The sequence below is a fragment of the Pseudonaja textilis genome, chromosome 2, assembly GCF_049901715.1.
Source record: "Pseudonaja textilis isolate UNSWEBS1 chromosome 2, rPseTex1.2, whole genome shotgun sequence".
NCBI lineage: Eukaryota > Metazoa > Chordata > Lepidosauria > Squamata > Elapidae > Pseudonaja > Pseudonaja textilis.
The window spans coordinates 83,907,450-83,923,474 of record NC_141991.1 but is presented as its reverse complement, the minus strand read 5'-3'; the positions used below and the strand labels follow the sequence as shown (position 1 = coordinate 83,923,474).

The window sequence follows — 16,025 nt, the reverse complement described above, 5'->3', positions numbered from 1 at the left end:
CCATTTGAGGCCTTTTCCGGCCTCCCAAGGGCTTGAGGGAAGCCTTTGCAGCCTGAAAAATAGGCCGGTTTCATCACTTCCGGTATTTCCAGAAATACTGGAAGTAACAAAACGGGCCAATTTTTCGGCCTGCAAAGGCTGCAGAGGCTTGCCTCAAGCCCTTGGGAGGCCGGAAAAGGCCTCAAATGGGCCGAAAATCAGCTGGGAGGCGCAGTGCAGGTAAGGAGGCATGGGGGATTACGCGCGCATGTGGGGGGGCGGGGGGGAACGTGCACTGCCTTCTGGGTGCTGGCACAATTTTTGGCACAGGAGCCCCAAAAGATTAGCCACCGCTGTATTAGAGCATATGGCAATTTATGCACCAAAGACAAATTCCTTGTGTGTCCAATCACCCCTGGCCAATAAAGAATTCTATTCTATCTCATCAATTTAGGAAATGGTCCTCACTGATTGCATAAACAATGAAATACTTCGAAAAATTCACAGAAATTTAATCTGAGAATTGTTTCTGACCCCTCTTTCCAGGAGCATGTCTTTGAACTGTTTCATTCGAGCCTCGAGAGGGACAATGGCTCTTTCTCGAGCAGCTTTAATTTCTGCCTCCATGGCAGCCTCTTTTTCCGAATCCATGTCTTTGTTATCTTCTTTCCTATAAAATAAAAACATATAGTAGGATTCTATTCATTTATTTATCAAAGCTGTAAGCCACCAATTTCATCAAAACTCATTTTGGACCAATATTACAAGTCAATGATATGTTCTTTATACTCAAGACAACTACTTCTTCATTCTGAGTTCAGAAATAAGAAATAGTTAATTTAGCTTTATAGTCACAGAGAAGTTGATCGTGTGCATTCTTCCTTTCATATAGAAACTTACTTCCGCTTCTTTGTTTTAATAGGCTCATCATCATTGGCTTCTTCTAACATTTCATGCTCATCTTTCACTGAAAAAAAAAAATACCTATTTTTACTCTATAGATCACCATTTAAATGTATTAGTTATGCCTAATTAATGTCCACATACAAATTTTACATTTCTTCCTACCATTTTCCCACAAATGCAGATCTGTTGTTTTTTTTAAGTTCAACTGGGTGTTGATCCCCATTGGATGTGATAGGAATTGACAGACCAAGTTGTCTGATGTTGCAGGCTGAAAGACTGTGACTAGTCCAAACATGCCTAAAATGGGACGAGAACTCAGTCTTGTGGTTTCTAGCCTGTGCTTTAACTATTCGACCAAATTGTCTCTATATCCCATATTATAATTAAATCCCACAGCATAAATGAAATATATCCCATATTATAATTAAAAAATACTATTCTACTCTGGTATCTTAGTATCTTAAAATTCAATATATTTTTCAACAACATACGGCTCCAGTTAAAGTTTAAAAATCCACATTTTTTTTTAAATTTAATCCATAAATCTTTCCAAGAAAGATTCAAATCAATGAAAGGACTAATTGATACTATCTTTGAATTTACTTATCACTTGAACAATACACAACTATTTTACATAATACTAGGACCACCAAAGAACCTCAGACTATAATTTCTTTGGTAGATTATGAGTTTCAGTCATACCTGAGAATACTGTTTATAACCTCTAGAAACTTATATTATTTAAGACCAAATTACCTAAGAAGCCATCTTTCCTGCATGAACCGACTCAGTTGTTGAAATCTTCTGAAGAAAATGCTCTTTACCTTCCTAGCATCTTAAATGCCTTGTGTAAAAATTTGGGAAAAGGTACTCCCAATAGTTAGACACTTATCAAATGTGGATGATTTGGCTCTGCATTTCTTTTATTTGTGATTTTTTCCCAAACATTCTGGGCAGTGTATAACCAAAGAAACTTCAAAATCAGTGTTATTCTGCAATGAAGGGTTTTACTTACCAGTGCTTTGAAACAGTTCTTTGAATTATCTCCATGTAGATAATTCTATTCCATGTAGAGTGTTAACAATAGAGCAAATATGTGATCAACTCAACAATTACTGTGGGTTAGCAACCAGTAAAATCTGGGCAAACCAAACCCCAGACATAATCTTCAACTGTTGCTTGAGCAGAAGCTTTAAACTCAACCGGGGTAACCAATGCTGTTTCTGTCCCATAACATGACCGTGTTTGAGAAAGTTACTTTTAGTATCTTTTATAGATGAATCTCTGAACAGACTTCCATAAAAATGGATGACTAAAGATTGAGCAAAGATTGAGTAGGATGGTTGCTGTTTAATATAAACTATTTTAAATGTATGTGTTACTCTTTTCTCTCAGAGAAGGTTTAGCAATTTCCTGAATCAAGCTGCTCATACTATGCCTGGCTTCCTGAAGGAGCCAGAAAGGACACAGATCTAGTTTACAGTTATTGACAAATAATCTTATTTAATTCCCCAAACTGCAGACCAATCACAACTATTTCTAGGCATATTATATTATATTCCTTCATATCGTATGTAAAATTTAATAAGTAACCTGTCAGAATTGAACAAATAAGTGACTTTTAGCCTTACTTAGTTTTTTTCCTTCATCCATCCCTTTTTTATGGGGAGGTTCTTGAATAATTTTATCCACATCTGCTCTTCCTATTAAATCATCTGGTCGATCCCACATTGATAGTCTAGTGGTAGGGTTATAAAAGAAAACCCGTTCATCACCTGTCCATACCACACACCTAGAAAAAAGATAGAGTATATTATATAATTATAGCAGGGTTTAAATAATATTTAATTTTATATGAAAGTTAACAACCAAGAAAATGCTTTTTATTTTTATAGACTATGTAGAGTAGAGCTAACAGTAAACTTAATAAAGTTTTTTTAAATAGTAAGTAAAATCTCCTTGAAGTTGAATTCAACTCCTGGAAACACTGTGCACTTGACCATTTTCTTTCCAACAAAATCAAAGTGGTCAGTCACCACCTTCTCCATACTATTGATTTGAGAACAAAGCCTACATACCAGGGAGTACCAGGTATAGGTGTAGTAGCTACAGGTTTTGCTTTCTGAGCAGCTTTCTCTTCTTCAGTCATTTCTTCTTCTTTTGGCTCCTAGATGAACAGATTCCAAGACAGACGATTCAGTGGTTATTTATACAACACTAGCAAAGAAAGAACAATAACAGTTTTTCTCCTATAGAGATGAGAAGCATTTCTCCCACCACCTCAACATGTAATCTGTGAAATTAAAAGCTTCTCTGTTATCTCTACCAAAATACCTTGAATCAAGGGCTGCATCTTCATTAGATATTTTTAACTTTTTCCACTGGAGAAAGGTGGGATTGCAATGAAACAAGAAATTAAAATGGTAGTTTCAAAACTGCAAGTAACCCTCAGGACTGCCTTTCCTCCACTTACATAGAAGATACCAGGCTGTTGTTTTAGGAAGAAGAGATCCCTAAAGTCCTAACATTTAACATTATTATCATATACATCTGTGTCTTTACAAACTCTGTATCTTGCATAGAAGTCACTTCATATTCATATACTAATGATTACATTAATGTAACATAACTTGTGCAAGATCTAGTGTAAATAGTCACAAACAAATAAAAATATTAGATCTGATATATGTGCAATAACAAAAATGCTTTCAACAAACATTACAACTATTTTCTAAATTAGGATAGATTAGTTAATTTATACTGAGACTGAATAAAAATTAAACACATTTTTAGAAAATAATGAGTTAGAGCTAGCCTTCTTTCCATTAATGAAACAAGTTCCCCTACATCTGGAAGGCTTCCAATCCGGTGCCTATGTTTCTACAGATAGGGGACCAATCATCACTAATTCACCACTCTTCTGTGAAAGAATGCCAGAGTGCTTCTCTCAATATTTGGTACATTTCAGAATATACCAAATGATGATGAGAACTGATGATCAGCAGGAATTTCTAAGTTCTATTTAGGACTTTTTAAAAATGCCTTTTAAATAACCACTTAAATCAACCCAACTGTTTATTAAAATCTCAGCAGTAAACCTACTGAAGACTTAAATTTCATAAAGTCTAAATTCTGTGCTTCTAATATTCACTTTATTTGTACATTTCAAAATATAATTGGCAAGTTTTCTATATATAAAGTACTGAATATGTATTTTAAAATATACTCCCAATATCTGCAATTGCAATATTTTGGAACAAATCTTAACACCGTTCTTTGTTTCTTCATATAATCTGTAATATTAAACAATACTTATAAATAAGATGATAAAATATAAAAACTATGCAGTTAGCATTAGAAATCATCTAAATGGCAGATAAGTTCAATAAGTTATTTCAAAGTGGTATTAGTTTATCTTTCTCTTGATTTCACTTTGTTCTTAAAAGAAACAAACAGATATCAAATTAGACTTTTAGTATATCAGCGCTTTTACCTCCTTTATAAGTTCCTTGATTGGTTCCATTTTGGGTTCTTCCTCTTCTGTTTCCATAGGCAAAGGATCTTCAACGGGTTCTTTAATGCTATCTTTCATCTTTTCTTCTACTTTTTCTAAGAAAAATGTATAATTTCTTTATTTACTTTCCATCTGCTCTATATCTTTTACTTTCCACTGATATACATTCAAACTCATTTTCTGAGCAAAATTATCAAAATCAGCTTTATAAAACCCTCCCACCCCCAAGTTAAAGGCAATGAAGACTGTACCTTCAACGACTAAGAATTCTTTAGGACAGAAGTTACACGAAGATGAATGAAAATGAAGAATCTCATTTTCCAAGTTCTGAACACTGCAAGAATTGTAATGATTGTTTTTTTATGGCCTAGTGTAGTTTGGTTTCACCATTTTCAATCTACATAAGGATGCAGCTGGTTTTTACTCTGAGTTTTCCTACCCTGTTAAATACCTGGTATCTTAGCTTTTTAAAACCTACTTCTAAAAACAGATTATTTTACTGAATGAAGATTGAGTTATAAGATTTAAGTTTCTTTACAGGAAAGCACAGAAGAAATAGAACCCAGGAAATCATACATCTATAGTTCTCAAATACACAGAGGCAAAATAATACCAGATAGCTAGCTAGACAAAGAAAAAAATATCAAAATTATGAGACAAAATTATTTTTTTTAACGAAGAGGATTATAGAAGATTAACACAATGTTGGAGAACAGGAGAAAATCCTAAAAAAGTCTTCAGAATAAAACACCTATATATTAACCATACAAAATGATTAAAAATGTCCAAAGCAAATTAGATACTCAGTATTTGCCAGAGGCAATTTTTCATTTGTATATAGTAGAGCAATCCTTGGAAAAAATTGATTACTACAAATGGATTGACTCCAAATTATGAAAAAATTAATATTTTGAAGAATTACTTTTAAAAGTTAATGGAGTTGGCTAGCACTTTATATACATAATATCAATACAGAACTCAAGATAATCACAGGAAAAACATGGTTTTAAGTACTACTTCAGATACCAGATTTAGGACCGGATTTAATTCCTTCAGCCAACTCATTCATTTTTAAATTGCAAAGGCAATGATTCTAGATAAAGGGTTATTTGCAATGACAGTAAATACCAAGTTACATTAAAAATAATATTCAGATATGAGCAATTACATATACAGGAATGAGCAAAGTAACTATTAGAAATGTATACATACAAATTTGCTATATGGAAAATTTATTGCTATGAGGAAAAGTTATTGATGAAAAATAAACATTCATCCGATAGCACTCAGAGAAGTATTACTTTAGCAATACATTTCTTGGGAAAATCAATGAAAGAATACACAAACACAACTTGAGAAGTTAATTTACTTGTTCTAATTAGTAAAACAAATAACATTCTGAAAAAAAGTCTTTTATTAGCATTGCAATGTATTAAAACATCAAATAAATAAACACTTTTATGGTAGTTATTATTGATCAAATTCTTTACTGAAGACAATCTTCAATTGTGATGTCTCTTTCCCACTTCACGTTAATGCTTTGTTCAGTCCCTCCTCCGCAAATCATTGTTACTGCAATCATTACTCTACCCAAAAAGACATACTACATTTTATAGGATTGTGAATATTTACAGCCATAAGTCATACATGAAAAACAAATGGCTGCTTTAAGAACTGCAGAATAAAGAAAAATAGGTGTTATTTATTTGTGTCAGTTACAAATTTTTTTCATGGAAAATTGAGATGCTTTGAGAAATAGTGAGTGGCATCAATATTTTTGGCTGTGTCCTATATGAATTCTTCAACAAAGAAGCCAGAGACTTCCAAGATGCATTAGACATTTTCTTCAAACTTCTCACTATCCAATATCATTATAACTGTAAACCAGCAATTCCTCCTTCTCTTCCCTGAACTGAAGGTTATTAATAAGGCTGGTTTTGTTTTTACAAGTACATATTTGGTCTTGAAACCACTTATTGTACACTTGGTTTTAATCTCAGAATCCATTACATTGTTCCCTGCAATTTGTCTTAATTTTCTGAACCAACTTACATTGTATATACAAACCAAAACTAAACATTGTACCTTTCTCTTTCAGTTCTTGAGGCTTCTCCCATGTTGATTCTAAGGTCCTATTATTATAGTAGTATGTCTTCCCATCTGCTGTTTTGTACTCTGTCCATTCAGAGACTGCTGTTGCTCCAGCCAATGCAGCAGGTGAAGCGGCAATAGCAACCTGAGGATGGATCATAGGTACAATAGGAGGAGCCATTCCTGGCAAGACACCTACATAAGAAGGAGCAATAAAAAGGCAAACATTGATGAAAAATAACTCTATTAAATTAAAACCACCAACCTAAAATCAATATATAAAGCAACTGAAAATTGAGACATTACTAATAGTAATTCATATATTTTTTCTAAATAGTAAAGTGTGCTTCCAGCACAAATTCTAATCACTATCATTCCTTTATTTCATAACCATCAACTTCTAATACAAACTGTAGTTAGCATTCGACACATCATGTGAAGTTGTACCATTCATGCTTTAAAAGTTTTCTAATGTTTACATTAGTTTTTCGCATTAAGCACTTTCAATATCACTAAGAGAAGAAAAATTTAAAAGGCCAACCACTGCACAGTGAATATCAGTAAATATCACTTTTGATGCTTTTTCCTGGTTAAAGTATGTGATCTGCCATGAAAAACCAAAGACAAAATATTCCATTTCCTACCAATGGCAATAACCATTTATAGGAATCAGTGTTTTTCTATGTCTTTTCAACTTGAACATTAAAAATGTTCCTATTTTGACAGATTGCCTCTTTAAAAGGAAAAATATTTCTACTAAAGATTAACTTTACAGTATTTTATTTCTAGACCTGATATCTACTTAGAACAGTTTTGGAATACTTAGTACAAGTGTAGATAGCTGTTGGGTTAAATAGCACTAGTTTAATTCAATGAATAATATTAAGGATTTTTTAGAGCTGTGTTGCCAATTAAGAATGTTTCTTTTAAGTACATCAATATAAAGTACTTACGTTAACAAAAATAACAGGCTTAGTGTCACATAAATCTATTTTTAATGAAATACAGGTATGTAGAACAACCTTCATAATATTGGTTTAAAATCAGACATATACATATATACACAAACACAAACACACTAACATGCAAACAAGATCTGGTCACTGTACAAATGGCAGGAGAGGGAAAACCAAGCACTGTATCCCCATAAAGAAAAAGAAAACATGGACATGGAAGAGATTCACATGAGTAATTTTAACTTGCAGAAAATCCATACTACAATAATTAAACTAATAATTTTAGTTAATTGGGAGAGTTTTTTGCTGGCTACATGTGAAATCTGTACTTATAAGTATATTTTGAAAATAAAGATAAATATTCAGTTATTTGGGAAAAAGCAAATAAAAGGTAAAACAACAACATTCACTACCATGCCAACTTACAGACAAAACAGACTAAGATGTTTTTAAAAAATTACCGGTCTTGGTGGTAGCGACTGTCTTTACATACGGGCAGCTGACTATTTGCATCATTGCTACACCTGTAAAATGGACAAGCAAGCATGTTGGAAAGCTGCCACTGTATGTCAGCTACCACTGGGAATCTGAGCAGTATCAATTTCCTGCTAGAAATTTAGCATGCCATTTTTTTCCAATGGCAACAAGGAATAAGTAGGAAGATTTAAAGTCAGTTTTGTGATAGTATTTTGTTAAAGACATGCCAGAAAATTACTGGTTTTACAATAAGCTTGCTTTATAATGAGCAAGATTTGGAAGACACCAGTCCTTTCTTTAAAAAAAAAAAATCTAACAGTAACCCGGGGGGTTTAAACTCAATGAGGACACACTTCTTCACCCCCTTACAAAGCAATGCTATGAGACTAAATCATACTTATTCTGCTCTGTTTACATAATTTTATCAAGTACTTAAGAACAGCTTATACAAATCAATTTTCTTGTGTGTTTACTTTGAAATAAGTCCCACTGTGCTCAATAGGGCTGTTATAAGTGCTTACTGGACTGTTTTATATTTAACAAGAACAGAAAGCTTGTGGTGAGAAGCCAAAATGTGATTAAAAAGTCAAGTATCAGTCTGGAAGGGGAAAGAAAGACCAGATTGTAGGCAAGGAAGTAAACTGAGATAAAGTGATAAGATAAGGGTGAAATAAAGAGAAAAGCTGAGTTGATGGCTCATTAGCAGCCTACATTAGCTCTGTCTGGTACCCCTCAAAATTTTTTACACCTCAAAATTCTCATCTAAATTTCAAATAAGCTCCCCAAAATATGGGAGGTTCTGCTAATTACTATGAAGTAAAGATAACTGAAAAGATCTGGTTAAGCATATTTGTTGAAAGGAACAAGGTTGGTAAATGTTTTATATTTAAAAAACTGATTTGCAGATCACATAACATTAGGCATCCAGTAATGAACAGAGAAGGGAGGAAATTATATACAAAATGAGTTTCCACACAAAAGATTATTTAAAGAAGATAATTGCAACAGAGGTATAGTTATTATATCTCCTAACACTTAAAATGAAAAATTGGGACTTTCTGAATCTTTTTCAATATGTTCACTCCCATCTATTTTAGTAAATGAGAAATTAATTTTCAGTTCAAGCACATATGCAAAAATAAAATAAAATTCTTCTCCACAAGTGTCCAACAGAAAATGTTAAAGTATCATTAAATTGATCCAGAACCTGTATTAACTGCTATTTTTTCTAATTGTCTATGGGGATTCTCAGTTGCCAAGTCATTGTTATCCCTAAGGTGCTTTTTCAAACAGCAACTGGATTTTGTTTTTCCTTGAAGATGTTTCGGTTCTCATTCAAGAAGCTTCTTCAGTTTAGAAGTGAAGAAGCTTCTTAGACGAGAAGCAAAATGTCCAAGGAAAAACAAAGAAAGTTCAGTTATCTTTTGAAAAAGCATATTTGGGATATTTTTTCTAATAAGATGCAGAACTTTTACTTCTGTATAAAGCAAAACGGTAAGGGTTTGAGTGTATGCTAAATTGTTTGAACAACTCTGAAAATAAGGCCTATACACTTTTATTAAGAACAAGCCCTTTTTCAATTAGGGGAAATTACACCCACGTACACAACTGTACTTAAAAGTTATTCTTAACAAATATGTATGGAAGACTATTGAATCCATACAATTTTTTTTTTTAAAAAAAGCAGTAAGTTTGTCAACTTTGACATACAAATTATAGCTACCTTTTACAAGAAATATTCAAAGGAACAGCAGTTACATTTATATTATAAATACTACCGTGTTTCTCCAACAATACGACCTCCCCCAATAGGAAGACGCAGCATGCTTTCTAGGCATAAAATGAAATTAAGCCCCTACCCCCCAATTTAGGCCTATTTTAAAACATGCAAAATGGGGGGAAGGGTGAGGGGGACTTGCCGTTAGGAGCGCCCCGCGGGCAGCAATTCCTCGCCACCAGCTGCTCCTAATGGGCGATCATGGCAGAGCGCGGAGAGCTCCCTACTCCTGCCAAGCACCTTTGCTGCAGACCCAAGACCTTCAGCGCCTGCCGCTGTTGATTTCCCTTCGGCCCATGCCGCCACCGCATTTGGAGCTGCCACTTCCACGTTTGGAGCACCACTGCTGTTTGGAGCACCGCTGCCGTTTGGAGCTGCCGCTTCTGCATTTGGAGCTGCCGCTTCTGCGTTTGGAACACCACCGCTGCTTGGAGCACTGCTGCTGTTTGGAGTTGCCATGTCCGCATTTGGAGCTGCCGCTTCCGTGTTTGGAGCACTGCCGCTGTTTGGAGCACCACCGCCATTTGGAGCGCCGCCGCCACTCCAAACACTGAAGTGGCAGCTCCAAATGTGACGGCGGTGTTCCAAATGGCGGCAGCACTCCAAATGGCAGTGACACTCCAAACATGGAAGCGGCAGCTCCAAACGTGGTGGCGGAATGGGCAGAAGGGAAAGCAACAGCGATGGGTGCCAAAGGTCTTGGGTTTGCAGCAAAGGTGTTTGGTGGGAGTAGGGAGCTCTCTGCACTTTGCCATGTTCACCTGTTAGGAGTGGCTGGTGGCGAGGCTGCCCACGGGGCGCTCTAGATGAGGATGCAAGGGGGGAATTAAGTCACCCCCAAAAGATGGCCTAGCTCAAAAAAATATAAGACCCGGCCTTATTTTATAAGAAACATGGTAGTATAAACTATGCTACATTGGTTTTTCAAAGAGAGCCAGTTTGATGTAGTAGTTAAAATACCAGGCTAGAAACCAGGAGACAGAGAATTCTAATTTTACCTTAGACACAAAGCCAGCTAGATGTCCTTAAGCTAGACCCTCTGACTCTGAGCCCTAAGGAGGCAAGAGCAAACCACTTGCAAAATCTTGCCAAGAAAATTGCAGGAACTAGTCCAGGCAGTCTCCAGGAGTCTGTACTGACTCAAAGGCAAAATATTGTTTATTTAATTATTCAACAGATCAAATATATATATTTCCCTTTAGTATGTGATTAAAAATAAAGATTCCAGCTTTTATGATAGCAAAAAAGCTTTTAGGATTACAAAAAGTCTAAACTGAGACATCTCTCAATTGTTTATTAATGATTTTATTTATTAGCAAAATGCAAGAATATTTTTCATTATCTAAAATGTTCCAACCCGGTATTTTTTCTGTCATGAAACAGAATTCTAACCTGACAGGACTTTAAAGTAACAGAGATTGAAAAAATGTACCACAGTGGCATAAACAGCTGTGCAAAGTTTTTGTATTTTAAATTATTTTAATAGGTGAAATTGAAAATCCTCCTACTTCAGTTGCAAAATTGCTATTCTGAATATCCCAGAAACATTTCAAGCTTAAGGATAAATTATCATGCATGCTGATATTTTAGAGAATACTACTTTACAAAATAGCTACTAGAACATCACTTTGTATCTTATAAAGAAGCCAAGTTCCACTACAAATTCAACATTTTGGCAAGTAGTACAGATTATAAATAACCAGTGTTTCTGAAATGTGACCCATGACACTGATGGTGTCAAAGTATGAAACTGGCGTATGTATCTATTCTAAAAAGTACTTCCAGGCAATTGAGAATGGTTGCAATATTAGCAACATTTTCATAAAAGAGCCAACTCTGTAGTTACATCCATTTTCAAATATATTTCTATGATTAGGTTACTACTTGGAAAGAGTAAAAAAGCCAAGAAAAGCAGCAATGTGTTTATATTAGATTCAAACAAGGAAACTATGCCTGATAGTTTCCCAAAAAGCCAGGACATGAATTTATAATTGGACTTTTAAATCTTGGCTTGTCAAAATACAGTAGCCACAGACAGTAGCTTGCATGTACTTAGTCAACAATAGCTTTCTAGCCTGAACTAGATATTCAGGCAAAGAAAGGAGTGAAGAAACAAAGATTTGAGTAAAGAAATATGTTTATTAACAAAACATTTAATCCCATTAACATAGCTATCTCCTTTTAAGCACAGCTACCTAACAGTTGATTTCATTTTGAGTTTGCAAACTATACATTCTAGTAATTTAAATGGAAGAATGGATAAATCAAGTGAAATTTAAGATACATTATGTTCTACTCTGAAAAGCTCTCTTCCCTGAAATTCATGAGGAACTTATGGCTATAATTTGAGATGCAGAACTAAAGTCTGTATCTCTTCCCAAGCCTTATGTAAATGGCTTTTAATTTCCCTGTTCTTTCTCTTAGTTTTTAACTGAATGTTATACTATTTTAATCTGTTTATATTTTGTATTTTAATTGTTGATTACAAATCATTTTGATATTTGCAATAATGGAAATCAGTACAAAAATATTAAATGGCCAATTATGTAATTGAAAATGCTAATAATCTAATAGACTTCAGTATGTACAGTGTGTGTATATCTAAATATCTGTCCATAATTGTGAACTCTCTTGGCCAAACCATATTTGGCCAAATCATATTTCAGGAACAGCTTTACAAAGGAGTAAAAAGGATAGAATGGGAGCCAACTACAAATGATGTCATGTATTATGCTCTTTTTAATCATGCATTTCACCTGATAATTACCAGTGATCAAAATAACTCTTAATGCGTATTCTAAAATTCTATAATTTATCAACTTAATATTTATCAAGTGTGTGTATGCATAAAGGGCCTAAATTAGTACACAATGCTGAACTACGCTTCTCAGCATCATTCATTATTGGTCATGATGACTCGGGCTGTTGAAAGTTATGATCAGATAATATATGAGTTCAAAGGTTCTTCTGTTCTCTAAATAATAAATACTGCTATTACCAAGTATAGTTTAAACTCATTTTTGACAATATAATAAACTTCTAAGGTGATTAGTTTAAAACTCTGAATACAGTTTTGTTTAACATGAATACTTTCTTCTACCCATAACAGCATTTTCAATATCTCATTCTTATGTCACAATCCTGCATTGGCTACCCAAAAGCATTTTTTAAATTAAATTTAAGACCACTTATTCATAAGCTAAGTTCTAAAGGATTGCAACAGAAAATCACAGAAAAGGTGAATTTCTTCCAAATATTAGTTGAAATAAATACATTTTAAAACATAAGATGTATTCTGCTCAAGCAAAAAATGTGGCTTCGTTCTAATAAAAATAGATATTGAGAGCTGGGGGAGGATGCTTTAAAATAGCCTATCTAAAAAGTCCAAATTTTAACAATCAATTTTAAATGAAGAGGATTCAGGCAAATTGCATACACAGTGGACACATGAGTGCAAACAAATTGACAACATGGACATGTGGCTAATAAGACAGTCATTGTTTCCCAATTTACCTGGAAGTGGAATAGGCATGCCAGGAAGGGGAACACGAAATGGAGGTACCATTACTGGTGGAAAAGCAGGTATTGCTGCTGTTGGCTGAGGAACTGCATGAGGAACTGCAGGAGGCAGCGTCTGTGGGACTGGCTGGGGGACAGTCTGCACAGGTGTAGCAGAAGGAGCAGAGGTTGAAACACTGACTGAAGGTGTGGCAACTGAAACAGCTGAGCTGGGGGTCTGGTCTTGTGTTGTAGGTGCTGATAAAGAAAACAAACATCTGAAACCCTGAATCATATAATACAAATTGTATATTTTATAGGCTTTACTAAGACTTCCTTGCAAAGCTGGGTATATTTATAAATATATAAACAATTTGCAAAGAGACTGGTTAAAAATTTACACAATTTTTTCATTTTACTAAAAATTTGCTTAACAGGTTTAAAAGTTAGAACAAACATCCTCAAGTTGCTCTATTTTTTCAAAGGCATTTCTGCTTCAAAGAATAAATAAGTATTCTGGGTAACTCTAAAAAGATACCTTATATCCATATATTCATATCAAGAGCGTAAGTGAGCTATACTTCTGAATATAAGTAATACTGAGATTTTTTTCAAATGGTTATATTTCACCTCCACATTTTCTTTGTAAATTACCTAACAAACCTTTATAGCAATGGCAAAATGTTTATATGGATATTTTTGTTGTTTTACTTGACTAAATAGAAAAATATTTAGTCACTTAAAAAGTGGATGTAATAATATAAATATATACCAAGATGATAATTTCCCTGTTGCTTAGACTATTTGAAAATATGAAATACGAATCAAAACATTTCAAACCAAAAGGAAAGCAATCTTTCAAGTTTGAATTGAAAGATTGCAAGTTTTAGAATCCTACAGTGCCTCCAGCTGGCACTAAAAGTTAATACTACATTGGATAGGTTGACATATTTCAATACTGTATTACATTTAAGAAAATAAAATAGATTGAATGAAATCAGGAAAACCAGCAATTTGGATTAATTTAAGAGTTATTTACTCAATAAGTTATTTTTATATGGATCTAAAAAGAGTAAAAGGGGAAACATACATTTAGTAATTCAGAAGTTCAATGCCTCCCCAAACTGGAAGTGTTCAATTTTTTAGCAGCTCACATGCATTTTTGCCATTTAAAAAAAGTAAATCTAGTTTATAGAAGAGCGTAATAACATTCTCATTGCTTCCATAGTCACAAAAATAAACAATTGTTCATAAGAATTGCCACTTTTTACAAATTGTCTGTACTGCCAAATATTTATCCTTTAAAGTCAGATGGAAAATAAAAGTATACTAAATAAATATATATACAAACTGAACTCTAGTGGTTTTTTTCCTGTCCTCTCCTTGATTTACAGATGGTGAGTAGGAATGAACTCTGGGGAGATGTGTATATGTATATATACATGAAGAAAGACACAAAACCACACTTAACCACTTCACATTAAAACACATACTTATACATCAAAGAAACATGTTAAATTTCTTATGAATCACTACCATATATTCATCATACTACAAGATCAGCTGAATATGGTTAATATACCACAACATACAGCACTTCTCAGAAGCTTAAACCAAGGGTCTTCAAACTTGGCAAGTTTAAGACTTGTGGTTTCAACTCCCAGAATTCCTGAGCTAACATGATTGGAGGAGGAATTCTGGGAGTTGAAGTTTACAAGGCTTAAAGCTGTCAAGTTTGAAGACCACGGGCTTAAACCATTCTTCCTTGAACTGCCATGAGTTTGGAATGCTGCAGAGTCATCAAACTCAGGAGAAGGGAGAGAAAGAAGAAAGAAATATATTTGAAGGGCCACAGGGGCTAAACGTATGGAAGAATCAAGAATTTTAGCTGTTCTCTATTTGGTAAGCTAAAACAGTGCTTTGGAAACTATTAACTGTGGTTATTTTGGGACAGATAATGATGTGTTTTTATATTATTAAGCATTGTTATTGTTCTTACACTTTGCAACTGGATATGTATGCATACATATAGTTTAACAGATTAGGACTGTCACCAGCTGATCCCTTAATAACAAAGGCCAACAGAAGTCAAATATCTATTTGTGAAATATGAACACCTTTGAAGCAAGTAAGCTTGCAGGTTTTTTCCTCTCTTGAGCAAAAGTATACATTCCATTACCAATTCAGTTAAGGAATTGAAAGGTACGGTGTTTCAAAGTGTGCTTCAGAGCATACAGAAGTACAAATATAGCACTGTTTTCAACATCTTAAAATAGTCATGCTGTTCCTATGAGCATGCCCAGGTGTTTACAAGGTATTGCAAATCAGTGCTACATTCACATATTGTAGTGGATTTTGAAGATCAGATTCAAAGCACAGTACAAGCCTAGAGATTACTATCACACATTTCCCTACTAATGACGTTGGCTGTAATAAGCAAACAGGGAAATTGTTCTAAAATTCTACTTTGAGGCAGAATTTCACCAATTACATGTTTAAGCCAGCAAGGCATGTAAAGATTTTATTACTTGTATTACCTCAGATTTAGTATCTGTATCAAAAAAATAAAGTTGAAAAAAAACTGAAAAAATACATTTCCTTTTTTAAAGAATGTTTTTTTTTTCCTGTTAAAAGAATAAGATTATTTTAAATGTGATATAAATAACCATAGAGACCGTGGAGTGCAACAATATGCACATAGGATAGGTGCACAAATTAAATAACTAACTCATTTACAAAACTACCCCTCAAAAAAGCTAGATTGTTTACATCCATGCAGATGTACTAAACAATGCTCTACTTAACTGATTAACAACATAAATGATAA

The 16,025-nt window shown here is 34.0% G+C and overlaps 1 protein-coding gene across 7 annotated transcripts in view; it reads right to left on the bottom strand.

The window, feature by feature from the left end:
* TCERG1 (transcription elongation regulator 1) overlaps positions 1 to 16,025 on the bottom strand; it is a 40,509-nt gene that overhangs the window by 16,700 nt on the left and 7,784 nt on the right. For 4 of the 7 annotated variants that reach the window (XM_026696399.2, XM_026696403.2, XM_026696402.2 and 1 more), the window contains exons 5-12: positions 13,214 to 13,456; positions 7,908 to 7,970; positions 6,485 to 6,685; positions 4,379 to 4,494; positions 2,964 to 3,052; positions 2,517 to 2,677; positions 880 to 946; positions 514 to 649 (exon numbers count right to left, since the gene is read on the bottom strand). In XM_026696399.2, the coding sequence (XP_026552184.2) occupies positions 514 to 649; positions 880 to 946; positions 2,517 to 2,677; positions 2,964 to 3,052; positions 4,379 to 4,494; positions 6,485 to 6,685; positions 7,908 to 7,970; positions 13,214 to 13,456 (1,076 nt within the window). The remainder of the gene's footprint in view (positions 1 to 513; positions 650 to 879; positions 947 to 2,516; positions 2,678 to 2,963; positions 3,053 to 4,378; positions 4,495 to 6,484; positions 6,686 to 7,907; positions 7,971 to 13,213; positions 13,457 to 16,025) is intronic. The other 3 variants (XM_026696400.2, XM_087924496.1, XM_087924495.1) reach the window with 1 other exon arrangement.